Source organism: Python bivittatus, unplaced genomic scaffold (assembly GCF_059951505.1).
Source record: "Python bivittatus isolate LINGU-HERP-01145 unplaced genomic scaffold, Pbiv_v1 ctg000680_np1212, whole genome shotgun sequence".
NCBI lineage: Eukaryota > Metazoa > Chordata > Lepidosauria > Squamata > Pythonidae > Python > Python bivittatus.
In genome coordinates, this window is record NW_028277095.1 from 10,014,761 (window position 1) to 10,033,003 (window position 18,243).

Genomic DNA, 18,243 nt, shown 5'->3' on the forward strand with positions numbered 1-18,243 from the left:
CTGGAACTTCAGCCAAGAGAAGCACCTATCATAGCCCTTGGACTTTCACGCTCTGCAGCAGCAGTGCAGCATGGACCCCTTCCAGCTGTTCAGTACGGGAACCCTGTGGGGGCAGCAAGATTTTCTTCTAGTTCCAGGATAGGAAAGGCAGTTGCATGGATGTAGCTCCCCTCCTCTCCTCTCCCGTCTTAGATTGTCAGCTCCTTCCTTGGGACAGCCATAGAAAACACTCTTCCCCCCCTCCCCCCCTCCGCAGTCTGGTAAGAGAGACAAAAGATGCAATCTAGTTGATTCAATCTGGTTTGTGAGAACCAACTGTTAAATTGCTGCATCCATTACAAAACCTCTGTCTGAAGAAACTGGCAGAGCAGGGAGGAAAACTAAGAGAACGCCTGACAGAGACCAGGCTTTCCGTGCAGGGGCAAAGCTGCACCCTCATGCGATCGTGTTCCAGGCTTTATGGACAGCCTACTTCTCCAGGCCAAGTGGGTGAAAATGCAGGTTTATATCTTAGTTATTAATGTATTGCAAATATTCTGGCACCAAATGAAAAAGGTGGGGATTCCTTTTATGATGTACATAATTGTGATTTATGGATGAACATTTCTCCCAAACTTCAGTATGCACATATGCCTAGAGAGTTCAGTAGGGCCCTGAGCACAAAGCTCTACCACACTAACCCACTTTTAAGTAGAAGTGTGGCCAATGAGTTTAGGACTGCAGGTGAGTCCTCTTAATTTAACTTGGCTTAGCAGCAAGGTATCTCCAGGACCCACCCATGGCAAAGTTCTCAGGAGAACCTCTTAGCAATTCCCCACTTTTTATAAGACAGAGATTGCCCGGGTGATGACACTCTGGAACATTCCCCCTTATGAAATTCTGCTCCACCTTATTAGGTTTTAGAAAATTATTGAAAATAGAATTGTCCAAGATAGATTTTGACATCTGAATATGACCATCTAGTTGTTCACTTCTTGTTATTATTTTTAATCATGTTAATACTTCTATTTTGAGGATGTTTTGTTCTTACAAATTACTGTTTGTAACCCGCTGAGAGTTGACTGATTGCAGCAGACTAAAAGTAAATAATTGTTTTAATTATTTGTGTACCGTATCAGCAATATCCAAAAAAAGGGGTGGGTGGGGGAGAACTAAATAAGGAAAAAGGGTTCTCTACTTACTTATAGTTTCATCATCCACAATCAAGAGGGATATCAAGCTATTTCCCTTTATGCCTCTGAATAGAACATTGAGGGCTAAAACTTTCTAATCTTTCATTATCAGAAGACACCATCTCATCTAAAGGAAATTCTCTGTGTAGAAAATTTAATTTCAGTCCAAATGCATTCTTTAGAGCAGATTTATGAATGTGTAATATCAAGGGGATGAGAAAGGTCGACCCTATTTGAAATACTGCTGGTTCATGGCCTCACCAACTTTGAGAACTCCTGTCTTATTAGCATTGTTGTGACTTGCTGTTTTATCTTTGTTGAAATACTGCCGCTTTTTAAAAAAAAGATACACTAGAGCATCCTGACAATTATTTTGATATATCTCATTTTGAAGGGATAATATGAATTATCCCTATTACCTAAATATATCAACCACTAAAACTAGTGGTTGATATATTTAGGTAACACCCCTGGACTGTAAATGTGTTACTAGGCCCTTCATGGGTAACTAAAGAATTAGCAATCAGCAAATTATCCAAACTGGACTCCACCCCTCCCTAACTTGTAATCAAGTTAGGTGTTTCTAAACGAGGACTGGACAAATTTGTGGAGGACTCGGCCATCAGCAGCCACTAGTCTTGATGGCTATTCAACCTCCTGAAACAGAGGCAGCTGCTAGCATGGCCATCTCTGGCATGTAGGTGATCCTCCAGAATCTCCTGGCTGAGTTCTCTTACAGGGTCCTCTAACTCTGGATGCCAAACTAGAGGACTACTGGGCTGATCCTGCTTCAGTGTGATGCCCAAAAATGGCACAATATTTGAGCTATGGTCTGACCAATGCAGAATAAAATGGAACTTCTACCTAATGCAATTTGGAGACTATACTTCTAAAATGCAACCTAAAATTACATTTGCTTATTTTGCAGCCATGTCCTACTATGGATTGCAATACGAGTAGTTGGCATTAAGCTATTATTTGAAGATCCCTTTCATATGTGCTATTAGAAAGCATGGCAGTTCAACATCCTTGAACTGACAAACTACCCAGTCCTGTCTTATCCAAAGTAAACTTCTGTTTATTGGTCCTTATCATGTCCATAATGCAGTAATTCTTCATCAACAACCCTAAATAGGCTCAATCGTGCCCTCTTATCTATGATAAGAACTGACAGGATTCAAGAAGAGTTTACTGTGACAGTCATTGTCACCATCCCCCTGCGATTCTCTTCCCTAGATTTGGGAAATGTGGGTGGAACCTCTCAGCAACTCTTACATTTCTGGCTAATTGCAGAAGCCATCATGTGCTGCCTTTACCAGTTTATTACCTTGTGACTCTGCTCTTCTCATTCATTTTATTTATTTATTTATTTATTTATTTATTTATTTATTTACTTATTTATTTATTTCTGTAGGTATTGGTTCTTAATATATCAAACTGGAGATTATCAGCCCTGAGCCTTGAATGTGCAAAATATTCTGCTCATAATAAGCTTCACAAAGCCTATGGTTAGACCTTGAAATAGGGACCCTTCCCCAGGTTTCCATTAACCCCTCCATCTCAGGGCTTTTACGCTCAATAACTTGGTCTCCTCCATCCAGTCTCACCCCTGAACTTTATTCATATCAAGATGTAACCCAAGATCCACAGAGACAGGCTCTGAGCTTTGTGAACAAACAGGAGAAGCCAGTCCAATGGGAATAAGGCCCCCAAACCATTAGGAAGACCCACTACTGCGTTTATCTAAACATCAGAAAATTAGGGTTAACCACTGAGGAATCCAAATTAAATGATGATAAAGAAGGGGTCTGGGGTTCCTCTGGATAAGAACTATGCAAACAAAGGCAAAGGTTATTCTGAGTACCCCTACTGGTGGTCCAGGGCTAAAATAGCAGCCCTTGGACACTTCAGCCCTCTGGCCAGGGCACCACCACATGGAGGAGAGATCCCCACCTGCACCTCCCCCAAGAGGCTCCGGCTCCCACCCGCAGCCCAGAAGACACCTCCCCCCCCCGAACCCAGCAGGCCTTACCGGCAGAGTGGCTCTGCTCGACACTGGCTCCGCAGGGCCAGGCAGTTGGGCTTCTCCTTCTCCTCATAGGAGCAGTAGGGGACGATTGCCTGCCGGCGGCGCTCAGCGCAGGCCTGGCTCTTGCAGGAGCAGAAGAGCAGCCGGTGGGTGTACTCGCTGGGCACCCGATCGAAGAAATGGCGCAGGGCTTTGTGGCATTTGCGCCGGCTGCAGTGCTCGGTGGCTGAGACCCCTTTGTTGCAGGTGGAGATGTAGGCGGAGCGCAGCCTCTTGCAGTTGTCATTCAGGTTGCAGGCTTTGGCTGCGTCAAGGCAATGGTTGCTTCTCGAGTTGGCTACCGGGTCTGTTCCTGCCCAAGGGAAGCAAGGAGGTCACTGAAGGCAGAGACGCTGAGCTGGGCAGGATGGGGCCTGGGGCTCAAAGGATGGGTAGCAAGGCAGCAGCTGGACTTGGCCTATCTGTATCTCTATCTCTGTCTGAAACAAGGGGGTATCAGGGAGGAATGCCTATGTGTCCTGCTCATGAAGGTCAAAAAGCATCTCCTACTTTGTTCAGGCCACTTGGACACAAACATGGGCAGCAGACAACTATAGCATCTATGACTCTGACATTCCAGGTGGGGGGGGATGGCCATTAGCTTGTTACTCAGCACAGGGTCGTTGGTCAATATGAACTGTTTTCACTTGAGGCTCAAAACTTGTAAGGGAACCTTCTGCTGACCCCAGAGGAGCAGATGCTGTCAGGCTCCTCAGCCTTTTCCAGGAACTCCTCCTGTGCCCTGGGCAGCAGGGGCCCTGCTCCTTGTCAGGGTGTGCAGCATACACTCCGCGTAGTGGTGCTCCGTGAGTGAGACAAAATAAGCAGTCCACAGTCTGATATAGAAAACTTGCACACAGACGTTTACTGTACAATATATACAGAATGTACACCACCAGCCTGCAAATTCCTAATTACTTCCCAGAACTCCAACACCAGACACAATTCCTATCACAAGCCACACTATAACCCATGGTGCACTTTGCTATATACAGTGGTTTGTGCTGTGTCATGCTGTCACACCCTACAGGTGTGTGCTCTGGGCGGGTTGCTGGGATTGCAAACACAGTCAAGCTATGCTCTGTCAAGTCCATATTCTCACTGAGAAATTCTTTACTCCAGGGTCTGAGCAAACTCAGGGAGGCAGTGAAGGACAGGAAGGCCTGGCGCAATATGGTTCATGGGGTCACGAAGAGTCGGACACGACTTAACGACTAAACAACAACAATACCCTGACACTCCTATCTCCCTCCATAAGGTACCTCTGGGGAATGGGGAGGAGAGCAGTTAGAGGAAGCCTGCCCCCCTCTCTTCAAGGGCCCACAAAATCTTGCAACCTGTTTGAGACATCGTGGCTCTGGAAGGCCTGTAAGCGAAGATTATACACAGAAAGACTTTCTTGCACATTTGCACTTACTAACATTTGTAAAAAGCGTTCCTTACTGAGTGCCAAATGGCAAAATAACTCTAGCAAAGTTTTACCTCCGGCAAATATCAGAAATGCTACCATGGGTTAAGGGAACTGTGGCCACCAACCTCACAGCAGCAGAAGGTTAAAGTGAAGTGTTAGAGCAACAATGCAAAATGTCACCATTAGGAAAGAGACGAAGTGCACAGAGATAGAGTGGGAGCTACCAGGCTTGGTCCTATCAAGAAATCTCATTTGCAACTGCTTTAGAAATCTTAGCAGACAAGATTTGGAGAAACAAACACATATTCGGGATTAAAACTCATGGTGAGGAGTTCAAATTGAAATGCTATGTAGGCGATGTAGTACTAACTCTGATGGAACCACAGAGCGCTATAAGAGAGCTGATGAAAACAATCAGAGATTTTGGTGAATTCTCTGGATACAAACACAATGGAAAGAAAACAAAGAGAATAGAAAGATATTTAGCCCCAGAAGACTTTTTGAAGAAAGAGTCTGGTTGTGAGATAACAGAAAATTCCAGCGAAAAACTTGGGACTATGATAGGATGCAATACAGGCATATTTCAGAACAATGGCAATAAATTATTGCGGGGGGGGGATTTTAAAAAGATCTTGAAATGTGGAGAAACCTAAAGCTTTATTGGCTTACACTTACTGCAACAGTAAAAATGAATATACTACCCAAGATAACTTTTTATGTCAAATGGCACCAATTCCAATCTCAGATAAAACCTTGCAGGATTGGCAAAAACAGTAAGCTAATTCATGTAGAATAGGAAAAATTAGAGTAAGATTTAAAATATTGCAAGATTCAAAAAAAAAAAAAAAAAAGAGGTAGCCTTTCATTTTCTAATCTTTAATCTAATCACGCTGTCTGTCTGTCATGGATAACAGAATAGATAAAATCCCCAAACAATAGAATATAAATCACAAAACGAGCCAGTTTAGCTCCTTCATAGGTATTTTTGGTATAAGGAAACAAAAGAAGAAAATAATTTGAAAGGACACATTATAAACCAAAGTTTGATTAAAATATGAAATCTTTTTTTTAAAAAAACAAGAGTAAATCCAGCAACTTCATTAGGTTTGCCATCCAATGTCTTTTACTCTAGGGACAACTATAGTAATTGGCCTCACTGGGAGCATTTGCATATCACCACAGAATTCTGGGAGAGTGGGGCTCACCGCGAGCAACAGAGAAGTGGGATTTTGGCTCATCGGATCAAGCTAGCAGCCTGGGAACTGCCTCACTGGGAGCATTTGCATGCCACCGGAGGATTCTGGGAGAGTGAAGAGGAGTTCACCACAAGCAGGAGCTACAGAGAAGTGGGACTTCAGCTCATCAAATCAATCTAGCAGCCCATGCGCCTAATGGTGTGCAAATCTTACAACTAAGAATCTAAATTAGGAAGTCTACAAGAGAAAATCTATTTGCAAAATCTGTTAGGCTCTGCCCAACCTTCAAGAGTAATAAAGTCATGGAGAAAGAAGCTAGCCCCGTGGTGACCTGCAAGCTGTGTGCTGTTTGTATTCCTGCCCAAGGAAGACTCCAACTATACTTGCACCAAGTGCAAACTGATCAGATTGCTGGAGGAGAAAGTGGAGCCACTCTGAAACTCATCTGTGAAAATGAGGAGTTCTCAGAAATGGTAGAAGTCTGTCTACAAACTGAACACAGCAAGGAAGAAACAACTACCAGGAAAAATGGAGCCCCAGAGGAGGGATGGCAGCATGTCACTCGAAGGAAAAAAACCCAAGAAGACTATCACTGCCACTGGAGCTTGACAATCAGTTTCACACCCACCCACCCCGGAAGAGGACATGCAGACATCTGGAGAAGGGTCTTCATCAAGTGTCCCAATAATAGGAAGAAAAGGAGCTCAGGCTGTCACAGAGGAGAGGAGTCCGCTGGGTGTCCCGCAGAGGAGAAGGCGTGTGGTGGAGATTGGTGACTCACTTCCCAGAGGAAATCAAGGGAAGCATGTTGTCTCCCAGGTGCAAAGATATGGCAGAGAGGCTCACCCAACTCATCAAGCCCACAGATTATTATCCCTTTCTCCTCTTTCATGTAGGGACAAATGATACAACAAAAAAGAGCCTGAAAAAAATATCAAGGGACTATGAGGAGCTAGGCAGGAAGGCAAAACAGGAGCGCAGGTAGTGTTTTCATCCATACTTCCAACGAATGGTCAACACCCAATGAGGGAACAGAAGATTTCAGAGGTAAACCGCTGGCTCAAGGCATGGTGCCATCAAGAAAACTTTGGATTTCTGGACCACGGTCTACACCACCTACCAGATGGGCTTCTGGCAAGAGATGGGAAGAATGTGTTTGGAAGGCATTTCGCTCCAGACGTCTGAAGGACTTTAAACTAAATCTGGAGGGGGAAGGAGGCCAATTTCTAGGACCAAACCAAAGCATGAGCCCCAAGGCAACAAATTTGACAACGAGGAAGGAAGCGGTGAGAAGGAAGGGGCACTCAGGTATAAAGCAGGAGACGCAGAAACCAAATGCAAGGTCAGCCATAAAGGGCTCAGATGCCCATACACTAATGCTCAAAGTATGGGGAACAAACAGGGAGAACCTGAAGTCCTAGTACATGAGGGCAGGTATGATATTGTCGGTATTACTAAAACTTGGTGGGATGGAACCCATGATTGGAATACACTACTAGAAGGATATAATTTGTTTTAAAGAAACAGACCCAACAAAAGAGGAGGTGGAGTTGCATTGTATGTAAAGAATTACTGCACCTGTACAGAAATGCATGATACCAAGGATGAAACCCTTCTCAAAAGTATTTGGGTGAATATTAAGGGGGGGGAAATGACATTGCTATAGGTGTATAGTACAGGCCACCTAACCAAGCAGAGGAAATAGATGAACTTTTTGTAAATCAGTTGCTGAGATGTCCAGGAAACACACCACGGTGGTAATGGGGGACTTTAATTACCCTGACATCAACTGGGAAACAAACTCCACAGCAAGTGGGAGATCGAACAGGTTCCTGACATGCCTAGCTGACAAGTCTATCATCTAAAAGGTGGAGCAGAGAACTAGAGAGTCAGCTACACTGGACTTGGTACTTACTAATAGGGTTGAAGTGGTTGAGGGAGTGGAAGTTGTAGGAACTTTCGGAGAGAGTGACTGTGTCATACTAGGATTCACCATAATGCAGGCAAAGGTAGCTGAACAAACTCAGACTAGTGTTCTAGATTTTGAGAGAGCTGACTTCAACAAACTAAGAGAAAGAATAGGAAGGATCCCATGGATGGAAATCCTAGAGGGAAAAACAGTTCAGGATGGTTGGGAAACTCTGAAAAACAAGATAATAAAGGCCCAAAGAAAAACAATACCACAGAGAAAGAAAAAGAAGAGACACCTGACAAGACCTCTTTGCACAAAGAGCTCTTTGTGATTGCACAAAGAGCTCTTTGTCAAGCTGAAGGACAAAAGGACAAGTATAAAAAATGGAAAGAGGGGCTTGTAACTAGAGCAAATAGCCCGAATCTGCAAGGACAAGTCAGGAAGGCTAAGGCTCAGAATGAGCTAAGACTTGCAACAAATGCCAAAAACAACAACAACAACAACAAGTTTCTTTCAATATGTAAGGAGCAAGAGGAAAGTCAAGAAATGGTTGGTCCACTAGTGGGAGAAGATGCCAGGAAGGTGACAGGCAGCAGGGAGAAGGGGGAACTGCTTAATTCCTTTTTTGCATCTGTCCTTACGCAAAAGGAAAAAATAGTCCAGCTTGTCAAAAGCAGCACCGTGGGAGGCAGAAGAGGAATGCAGGTCAAAATAGGTAAGGAATTGGTTAGAGAACATCTAGTTGCTCTGAACGAGTTCAAGTCTCCTGGAGCAGATGGTTTACATGCCAGGATACTAAAGGAGCTGGCAGATGTGATCTCAGAACCGCTGAATGAAATCTTTGAGAGCTCCTGGAGCACGGGGGAACTGCCAGAGGACTGGAAAAGAGCTGAGGTGGTTCCAATCCTTAAAAAGGGGAAAAAGTGGATCCAGGAAACTACAGACCAATCAGCTTGACATCAATACCTGGGAAAATCCTGGAAAAGATAATCAAGCAGCGGGTTTGTGAGCACCTAGAAATGAACAAGGTGATTACTGGAAGCCAGCATGGGTTTGTGAAAAACAGGTCATGCCAAACAAATCTAATTCCCTTCTTTGATAAAGTGACTAAATTAGTGGACCGAGGAAATGCTGTGGATATGGTATACTTAGATTTTAGTAAGGCATTTGATAAAGTAGACCACAGCCTACTTCTTGGTAAGATAGAACAATGTGGGATAGACAATACCACCTCCAGATGGGTTTGCAGTTGGCTGACTAACCACACTCAGCGTGTGGTCCTTAATGGAACTACATCTACGTGGAGGGAAGTATGCAGTGGGGTACCTCCAGGTTCTGTCTCGGGCCCAGTGCTCTTCAACATCTTCCTAAATGACCTAGATGAGGGGATTGAAGGGGCGCTCATCAATTTTGCGGATGACACAAAGCTGGGGGGAATTGCTAACACTTCGGAAGATAGATTCAAGATTCAGAAGGGTCTTGACAGACTTGAGCATTAGGCCATAGAAAGAGTGCAGAGAAGAGCAACAAAGATGATAAGGGGTCTGGAGGCTTAATCCTATGAAGAACAGCTAAAGGAACTAGGTATGTTTAGCTTAACAAAGAGAAGACTGAGGGGAGACATGATAAGAGTCTTCCAATACTTGAAAGGCTGCATCAGAGAAGAGGGCGTCGATTTATTCTCCATAGCACCTGAGGGTAGGACAAGAAGCAACGGGTGGAAGCTCGTCAGAAGGAGATCCAACCTGGAAATAAGGAGGAATTTCCTGATAGTGAGAACTATTAAGCAGTGGAACAGCTTGCCTCCCGGAGTTGTGGGTGCTCCATCGCTGGATGTTTTCAAGAAAAGATTGGACAACCATTTGTCCAAAAGGGTATGAGGACTCCTGCCTTGGGTGGGTGGGGGGGGTTGGACTAGACCTCCAAGGTCCTTCCAACCCTATGATTCTATAAGAAAGATTTAATCACATATGCCAATGTGGTGCATCCCGACTTAGAAAACAGACTAAACACACAGCAAGAACTGCTTAATGAAGATAGGAATTTACCACGGTTGGTGTATTTACAAAATGCTAGAAGAATAAAAAATGATCTCAAGAAAGAAGGAGGAACTTCGAGATTGATAACAGAATTTGAAATATTTATATAAAACCAAGATCACTTATCAGGACACATATGTACATTGTGATTGAAATATGACACAGAAATAGAACAAATAAAAAATTGTATGATAAAGCGGATGCAAAACTTCGAAGAAATCATCACAGTAGAACAATGGGAATAGCTATGGGGAAAAAAATCAATAAAATTTACTACAAGTTATACAGTATGTAAAGGAAAATTGGTATAAAATGTTTTACAGGTGGGATATTACTCTGTCAATAATTACCAAATCATATAACAATAAATGTTGGAAATGCCATTAACAAAGAAGGAACTTTTTATCATATGTGATGGTTATGCAAAAAACCTCAAAAGAACAGGAAAGAAATACATCAAAATATTCAGAAAATTTTAGATTGATTTTAAACTGAAGCTATTCAATGTTGGTTTGGTCATGTCTCAAATGCTGAAATCATTTCTGGGCACCTCCAGGATTCAGAAAACCTGTAAGGAAGGATCAGAAGAGAAGAACCAAAGTGTTCTGAGAGTGACTGAAGGCCCCAGGAATGTCCAGCCACAGAAAGAGAAGACCGAGGGGGACACGAGTGCACTTTCCAGGTAGCTGAAGAAGAGACTCTGCTAGAGTACAGGAAATGGAATATGGTCTTCAGTTACATGAAGACCATTTCCAGTTGAATTTAAAAAAAAAAAAAGGACTTCCTTCTCATTAAACTGAAGTTGGATGCTCCAGGGTTTAGTCTGGGGCCTGACAGTCTTCACAACTTTGATGGAGGGGTTGCAGAAGAGCTTGTCAGACCTGCAGTTGAAAGAAAACCTGTCAGGACTCCAAAAACAAGAAACCAGATTCAGAATTATTTGGAAATGTTAGAGAAGAGGGCTGAGTACCACAGAATGAAGCTCAATAGGAATAAAACATAATAGCCATATGTTAAGAAAAAGGCGAAGATCTTCACTTTGGAGGAAAAAAAAATAAGGAATACGATGGGGGGTATCGGGCTCAGTCATCATACGTATGAAAAAGATCACAGATCACAAATTGTGGGTCAGCAGTGAGACCGTGTTACTCAAAAATGCTGTCTTGCTCTCCACCATCAGAAATATCCAAGTCATAGGAAGTATGAAATCGTTCCACTTTTTTCTGCACTAGTCAGACCCCACTGGGTAAGTACTGTGTTCATTTCTAAGCAAAACGCTTCAAGAAGGATTTAGCTGAACTGGAACAGATTCAGAAAAGGGCAAGAAGGATGACCAGAAATGAAGTCCCATGAGGAGAGAGCAAAGGAATTGGAAATGTTCAGCTCTGAGGAGTGGGGGGTGATCACACTCTTCCAATACCCAAAAAGACGTTCACGGTCTGTCCATGCTTGTTCCAGAGTGTAGGGCATGGAATAATAGACTTAAGTTACAGGAAGGCAGGTTCCAGCTGAACAACAGAAAAACTTCCCAACAATAAGAGCAGGGAAACGGTAGAGCTGATTATCTCCAAGAGACTGTGAGTTTCCCTTCTCTGGATGTGTTGATGCAGAGGCTGGGCAACCATCTGTGGAGGATAATCCAATTTGAATTCTTGCACTGAAACCTTGTTGGCCTCAACGGCTCCTTCTAACCCTGGGATTCTCTATGAAACATTCCTTTTCTCCAATATTCTCTGTCAATGTTTGGAACATGCAAACCACCTTTTTAGCATTCCTTTGCTCCTCATTCTCCAGGGTCTGAATGTCTATCACAGATTTCTCTGTAGAGCTGATTGTGATCTTGTGCAATCCCAATCTCTTCAGAACCCCAAGGAGACAACCAAGACCTCCCCTTCTCAGGACTAACATCACCTAACCTGCAGTGTTAGCATTATCCCTTAAAATAAAAACTAAAGAAAAGATCCAGATATGTTCCCAAGGAGAAGGGAACCTATCAGATCAGCAAATGTAGAGAGACTCAAGGAAGAAGACCAAGAGACACACTATCCTCAGAACTCCCAAGAAAAATGCTCTGTTGCGCAATGTCCCTCTTCCCATCCAGCCACAGAGTCCCCCACCTCCATCCTTAGACCCTTAACATATGAGCGGTTCTAATCCCACACAAAGAACGTGTTGCTCCTTTCTTTTCCATCTCCCTCTCCAGGGTTGAGAATAGTGCACGCTTTTCTTCTTCATCTCTCCTGCAGCCCACAGGTCAGCCAGGCCACCAAAGGGCCTCTTGGTTTCTCTTTCAAATATTTGAGAAAAACAAGCAGCATCTCTAACCTGCTCTGCAGTCAGACTTAGCAGGTCTGACAGCTGCTGGAGGAGGAGCTGGGAGTTTTTGAGATGTAAATAACAAGCTTTCCACATCTCCTTTGGATCCAACCTGGGGTAATTTCATTACATCCCAATGCAGCTGGAAAAGTGACGCTCGTTAGCATTTAGCATTCTTTCCTCCCACAGGGACACCCCCACATTCTCAGCCCTCCCCCCACTTCCTGAAAACATGTTCTTGTTAAGTTCCAGAATCCAACAGCTAAATGCTTCTCAGTGCCAAATGTGGCACAATTCCTATTTTCCACCAGCTAAATAGCTTATGGAGGTGATTCAATTCAAAGTGGAAAAAGAAATCTATTGTCAACTGGAGTCTAAGCCTAACGTTTCTTGGAGAAGAGTTCTGTGGTTCTGCCTTCTAACATCAAGCCAGATTTCCTGTCGACAGACTTACCACCCGAGGACTCGGCTGCCCCCAGGGCCACCATCCCCATCGAGCTCTGGAGAGAAAGGATGTTCTCAACCGGCAGCACCATCACAGCTTTGCCTGCTGTCCCCATAGTTATAGAATCAGAGAATAATTGTACTATTTTATTTCTAGTTAAAAATATTTATCTTCCACTGTTGAGTCAAGAATCCCATAGCATATTTTTAAAATGATAAAATAATTAAAAAAAAATAACACCAAGGAGTTAAATCAATAAATAAATAAAACATGATAATGTGCCACTGAACAATAAAAGCAGGACCCCAAGATAGCAAAGTGCCTATCAAGATTTCAACCAGCAGTTTTTAAAGGCTAGATGCAAGCAACAGACGTTTGCCAGCCAAAAGCTTTCCATGTGCAGATGACACACCCACGCATGCCCCCGTCTGGAGTGCATGGTGGTAGCGGGCACCCATTCACACCAGGCTGAGCCTACCCAGAACCAGCCCACTTCGACACGTTCAGGTCCGGAGGCATTTTTCTCCGTCCGCTGGAGCCAGACTGCAAAACCCGCACCTGGCGAACAAGCCACCTCCACCCAAGAAGCCATTTCCTTTGGGGTGCAGTGGGCCGAGGCCCCGCAGGGGCTTCTCTCCGTACTACCCAGGAGGGAGGCCCTGCTTCGGCAGCCGCACTGCTGCCCTCTGTGGCCACCCGAGGGAGGCAGCTGGAGCGGCAGTTCCAGGCGCGCCAAGGCTGCCCTGAGGGGACCCACATGGGGCTCCTCACAATCGTCTTCAAAGGAAAGGAAGGGCCCACTAGCTCCCTCCAGCCTGAGCTGCCTTCTGGGGAAGGCCAGCGGCCCAGTGCCACTCCCTGCCCAGACAGCGGGCAGCGCAGCATGACAGCGGCATCCCCACAGGCTCCAGAAAAGCCTGCACTGACTTGGAGAGGCGATAAAGGCAAAGTCATCAGAGGGTTCAATAAGCAGGCCCCAAACCTGCGGGCCCCAGAGGCTGAGCCAACTGTGACGGCAGACCACAGACAGGTCAGCTTCCCACCCCAGCACCTTTTGGGCCAGGTTAGGAAAGACACTGACGAGAGGCAGACCAGATCCCCAGGAGCCCTGGCTGCCTTCTCTCGGGCGGGACAGGAGGCCCGATGCCTGGGGCACCTGCTTTCTCCGCCTTTCCAAAAGCTCTTCCGTCTGCTGCATGCTCACTGGCTGAAAACTGGGAGAGATCCCAGGGCTCCGTCCCCCCAGCCCTCCTCCAAAGGAGGGGTGCCCAAGAGCACCCATCCGGTGGCCAAGAATCCATCTGAATGAGCGGAGGGCCGGCCTGGGCTACTTGGTCCAAACATTCCTGTTATGGCCAGGCAACCCAGACCACTGCCATGGGGGCTTCTTGCCAGAGCCTGGATCATTCTGCAGAGTACCCTGGTTCATGAAAGGCAGAAAATTGTCCAGGTTGATTAGCCAGACTTGCTTGCAGGTAGAGCCAGCAGCGGGTTGGCACTGAAGCACACACTAGCTTTCTGAAAGTGAGGTGGTTAATGCTCTACCTATGTTTTTGCAAAACATGCTGCCACCATATTTCAGGTGAGATCGCTTTCCATTCAATTTAGCAAGCCCCCTCACAGAGAGCCAGATAATTATTGGAGATGCATATCCCCAGTGTAGGGGAAACTCCAGGTGATGCTGCAATGAACGAACTGCCAATGGCTACCCACCAGAGATGTTTTGGGAAATTAATAATAATAATAATAATAATAATAATAATAATAATAATAATAATAATTGTATATGCTGTCTGACTCCCAGCAACTCTGAGCAATTTACAATTGTTAAAAATGTTTAAGAACAAAACACAAGACAGCACAAGACAAAAAAAAAGGCAGAGAAAACAAACCCAGGGGGGAACAGAAAGAAAGAAAGAAAGGGGCGTCAGTCGTCCTTGCCAAAGGCCTGGGCGAAGAGCCAGGTCTTTAGGGCTCCTCAAAACATAAGTAGAGTGGAAGCTGTTCAAATTTTGGGGAACCTCATTCCACAGGGCAGGTACTGCCAGGGTCCAGGCAGATGGCATTGCTTAATCTTTTTTTTTTCCAAGTAATTCTATTAAAGATTGTAATTACAGTAGTAAAAACTAATGCAAACTAAAATATAGAAAAATAAAAAGAGTAAAAGGTGCAGAAGGGAAAAAAGTAAAGAATAGAAAGAAAAAAAGAAAAGAATATAGTAAAGAAAAAGAAAAGAAATATATAGAGGTGACTTCCAACTTTCATCACAATAAGTATAAACAATTTTATATCCCATATTCCATATCTTATCTAGAAACAAATCCATAAATCCATTTCATTCTGGTGTCAGCAAAAGTCCATCAAGAGTTACCAGAAACAACAACATATCTATTTTAAGCTTGATCAAATAAACCAACTTTATATTCCTTCCTTTTACTTCTAACAATCTTTAGTCCATTCAAATAATGTTGTAGAACTTGATTTCTTTTCATTTCTTCTTTGTCCCTTCTCACAAGATTCTTCAAAACTTTAACAAGTCTCTTTTGTAAGTCCAATACAGAAAAAACTATCTTGGTTTATTGTTTGTATGTCCCCTTTAATTATTAAAACATCACCCGGTTTCTTTTGTATGTCCAGTGTAATATCTTTTTCAATGCCATTCTCGTAGCCTATCATTTGTAAATCCACTTTCAACTCAGTCTCAGTCTAGTCAGGTGGAGCTTGCTCCTCTCCCATAACATCTTTTAGACTGCTGACGCTCTTAAAATTAACTTCTGAATCCATTGTTCAAAAATATCCTTCAATATGTCCAATGTTAGAACATTTTGCTTCATTCATTCTAAGTCGAGTTTATGTGTTCTTCTCCTTTAATTGTAAATTTTAGTTCCCTCTGGTGTCCAATTTTTAAAAGCTTATCTTATTATGTTTTAAAAACAAAATTCAAAACAAAAGCATTTTCCCAGAGGAAGGATTCTTTATAATTAATTCTAAAACCTTACTTCAAATTTATCTGGACCCTTAGTCTGTTTGTAGCTTTCTAAAATCAAAGTTTTAATCAACATTTTGCTGTTCCTTTAAAAAAAATTAAGTTTTATATATAAATTTTATTAAAAGTTTTAAAAAGAAGATAAAAACTAACAAAAACTAATATAAAGTAAAGAAAGACAAGAAGGGTAAAGAGACAGAAGAAAGACAAAAGGATAAAAAGGAAAGATGAAAAGAAATATAAAGCAGCAGCTTCTGATTTTCTTTGCAGCAATCACAAGTATGATTACAAATTATCTCTTACTCTACTCTATGGTTACAAAAAGAAAAGATATCTTTTTTCTATTATCTTTTTTCCCCCCTAATCATCAAAACCACAAATCATCAGTTCATTCTTTCCTGTTTCAATTCCTTTTTAAGTTAAGCTTGTAATTAAAAGTTTCTTTTGCCAAGGATTGAAGGCAAACTCACCGAATGCTTTCAAACTTGTCGATCCAAAGGTTTCTAATAGCTGAAAAGTAGTTAACAAGCAATTTCCGGAAGTGATTAGAAAAGGAAGTATGCGAACTTAGTGTCCTTTCAAAGGCGTTGACTGTGGTTTCAGCAAGATGACTATTCCCTCACCTTCCAGTGCTCAAAACCCATCAGAGACTGCTGTCTTGAGGCTTCCTCACAAAGAGCAACTGTCTGGAACACTTTTGGGTGATCTCTCATCCTCCCCTTTGTCCAGAGAGGTTCAAAGAACTAGTCTACTCGCCAGCACTTCATTCTTTACCGCAGTCATCTGCTCCACTTTTCGTGGAGTCGTCTTCAGTCCATCATTCTTCCTCTGTAAGTCCCAGATGGTATTGTTTAATCGATGGAACCTGGAGCACGCCAACCCTGCCAGATCAACCAACCAGGCAGATACTATGGGAGATAGGTGGTACCTCAAGTAATCAGGCCTTATGCCATGCAAGGCTTTATAAGCACCTTGAATTGCACCCGGAAACAAACTGGCAACCAGTGCAGCTTGCAAAGCAGAGGTGTTACGTGGGCATACAAAGGCATACCCATCACAAATGAGGGGCCTAGGGAACAATCCCTCCCCTCCAACCAACACCAACTGGAATCAGTCCCAGAGAAAGGAACAGAACCACCATAAAATGGTGCCCCAATCCCCAACCCATGGACCCAGTTCAGGAGGATACTGGGATCAACAGCACTGAAAGCTGCTGAGAGATCAAGGAGCACAAGGATGAATGCACCACCACCATCCCAGCTCTGCCCCAAGTCATCAACAAGCACAACCAAAGCTGTCTTTAGTATTACATCCCAGCCTGAAACCCAATTGAAATGGGTCTAGATCCGTTTCCTCCAGGGTTCTCATTAGCTGCAGACTAACCACCTTCTCAATAACCTTCCCCAAAAAGGGAAGGTTGGAGACTGATCAATAGTTATTGAAAACCATTGAGTCCAAGGATGGTCTCTTGAGAAGAAGACACACTGTTGCCTCTTTCAAGCTGGGGGTATCACCTCCTCCATCAAAGAGGCCAACACTACTGCATGGACCCAAGTGCAGGTCCCCTCCCTAGCTGCTTTCATGACTCAGGAGGGACCCAGATCCAGTAAACAGGTGGCCAAGCTGAGAGCACAGGGAGCCCTGTCCACATCCTCAGCAGTCACCAGCTCAAACTCATCCCAGATCACACCACCAGATCATACCCCAAGCACCTTGGCCTGCTCTGCCCAATCAAAGTCCGAAGTGGAGTAAAGCTGAGCAAGTTTATATACCAGATAGCCTGAATAATCTTCCCTAGCAGATGTTCTGGGGGGCCTTCCCTACCCAAGAGGGACCAGATCACCCTAAACAGAGCCACTGGACGGCTATCAGCAGATGCAATAAAGGCGGAGAAATATTGAGGTTTTGCTGCCCTTATCGCCACAAGGTAATTCCGAATATGGGCTCTTACCCATGTCTAGTCAGACGCGCTTCAAGTCTTCCTCTAACAGTGTTCAAAGCGCCTCTTCTGGCCCCTCATCTCCTGGAGCTGCTCAGTACACCAAGGGGCGCCCTGCGATTGGTGCACAGGAGAGGCCAAAGCCCCAGCCACCCACCCATTCCAGGCAACAACCAGACTCTCAGCCAAGCTGCCCACCAGGTCATCAGGGAAAACCCCAAGCTCTCTCTGGAACTCTGCTGGTCCATCAATCGCCTGGAGCGGGCCGATCAAGCGGGCCCTGTCTCCCTGCAGAGAGGGGAGACACCAATGAGCAAAAAGCAACAGTGATCTGTCCACAACAATGGACTGATGTTAATGTCCTCCACTGCTAAATCCCATTTCAATCACCCCAAGACAAAAAAACAGCGCTAACATGCAGCCTCCAGTGTGCATTGGGCCATCAATTACTTGGGACCGGTCCGTGGTTGCCATGGAGGCCACAAACTCCTAAGCCACCCCAGGCTCAACATTGCTGGGTGGCAAATTGAGATTGTTGTGTTGTCAGCTAGATTAGATTTTGCAGGACAGATACTGAAGCTGGAAGACACCAAAGGAGGTGCCAGGACTGAAATAAACAGGATCGTATTTATTAAAGTTGTCCCCATTAATTACTTAAATCGCCAGGGGTCCTTTCCCAATCTGCTGCAGTGAGCCACGAGGATAGTCTCCAGAATTTGACTCACAAAGGGCTTGCTTTTGTTGGGCAAGTTTTATTGC

The 18,243-nt window shown here is 44.1% G+C and overlaps 1 protein-coding gene across 3 annotated transcripts in view; it reads right to left on the reverse strand.

Moving 5' to 3' along the window:
• GFRA2 (GDNF family receptor alpha 2) overlaps nt 1-18,243 on the reverse strand; it is a 71,839-nt gene that overhangs the window by 42,036 nt on the left and 11,560 nt on the right. For all 3 annotated transcript variants that reach the window (XM_088151998.1, XM_088151996.1, XM_088151997.1), the window contains exon 4: nt 3,205-3,553. In XM_088151998.1, the coding sequence (XP_088008124.1) occupies nt 3,205-3,553 (349 nt within the window). The remainder of the gene's footprint in view (nt 1-3,204; nt 3,554-18,243) is intronic.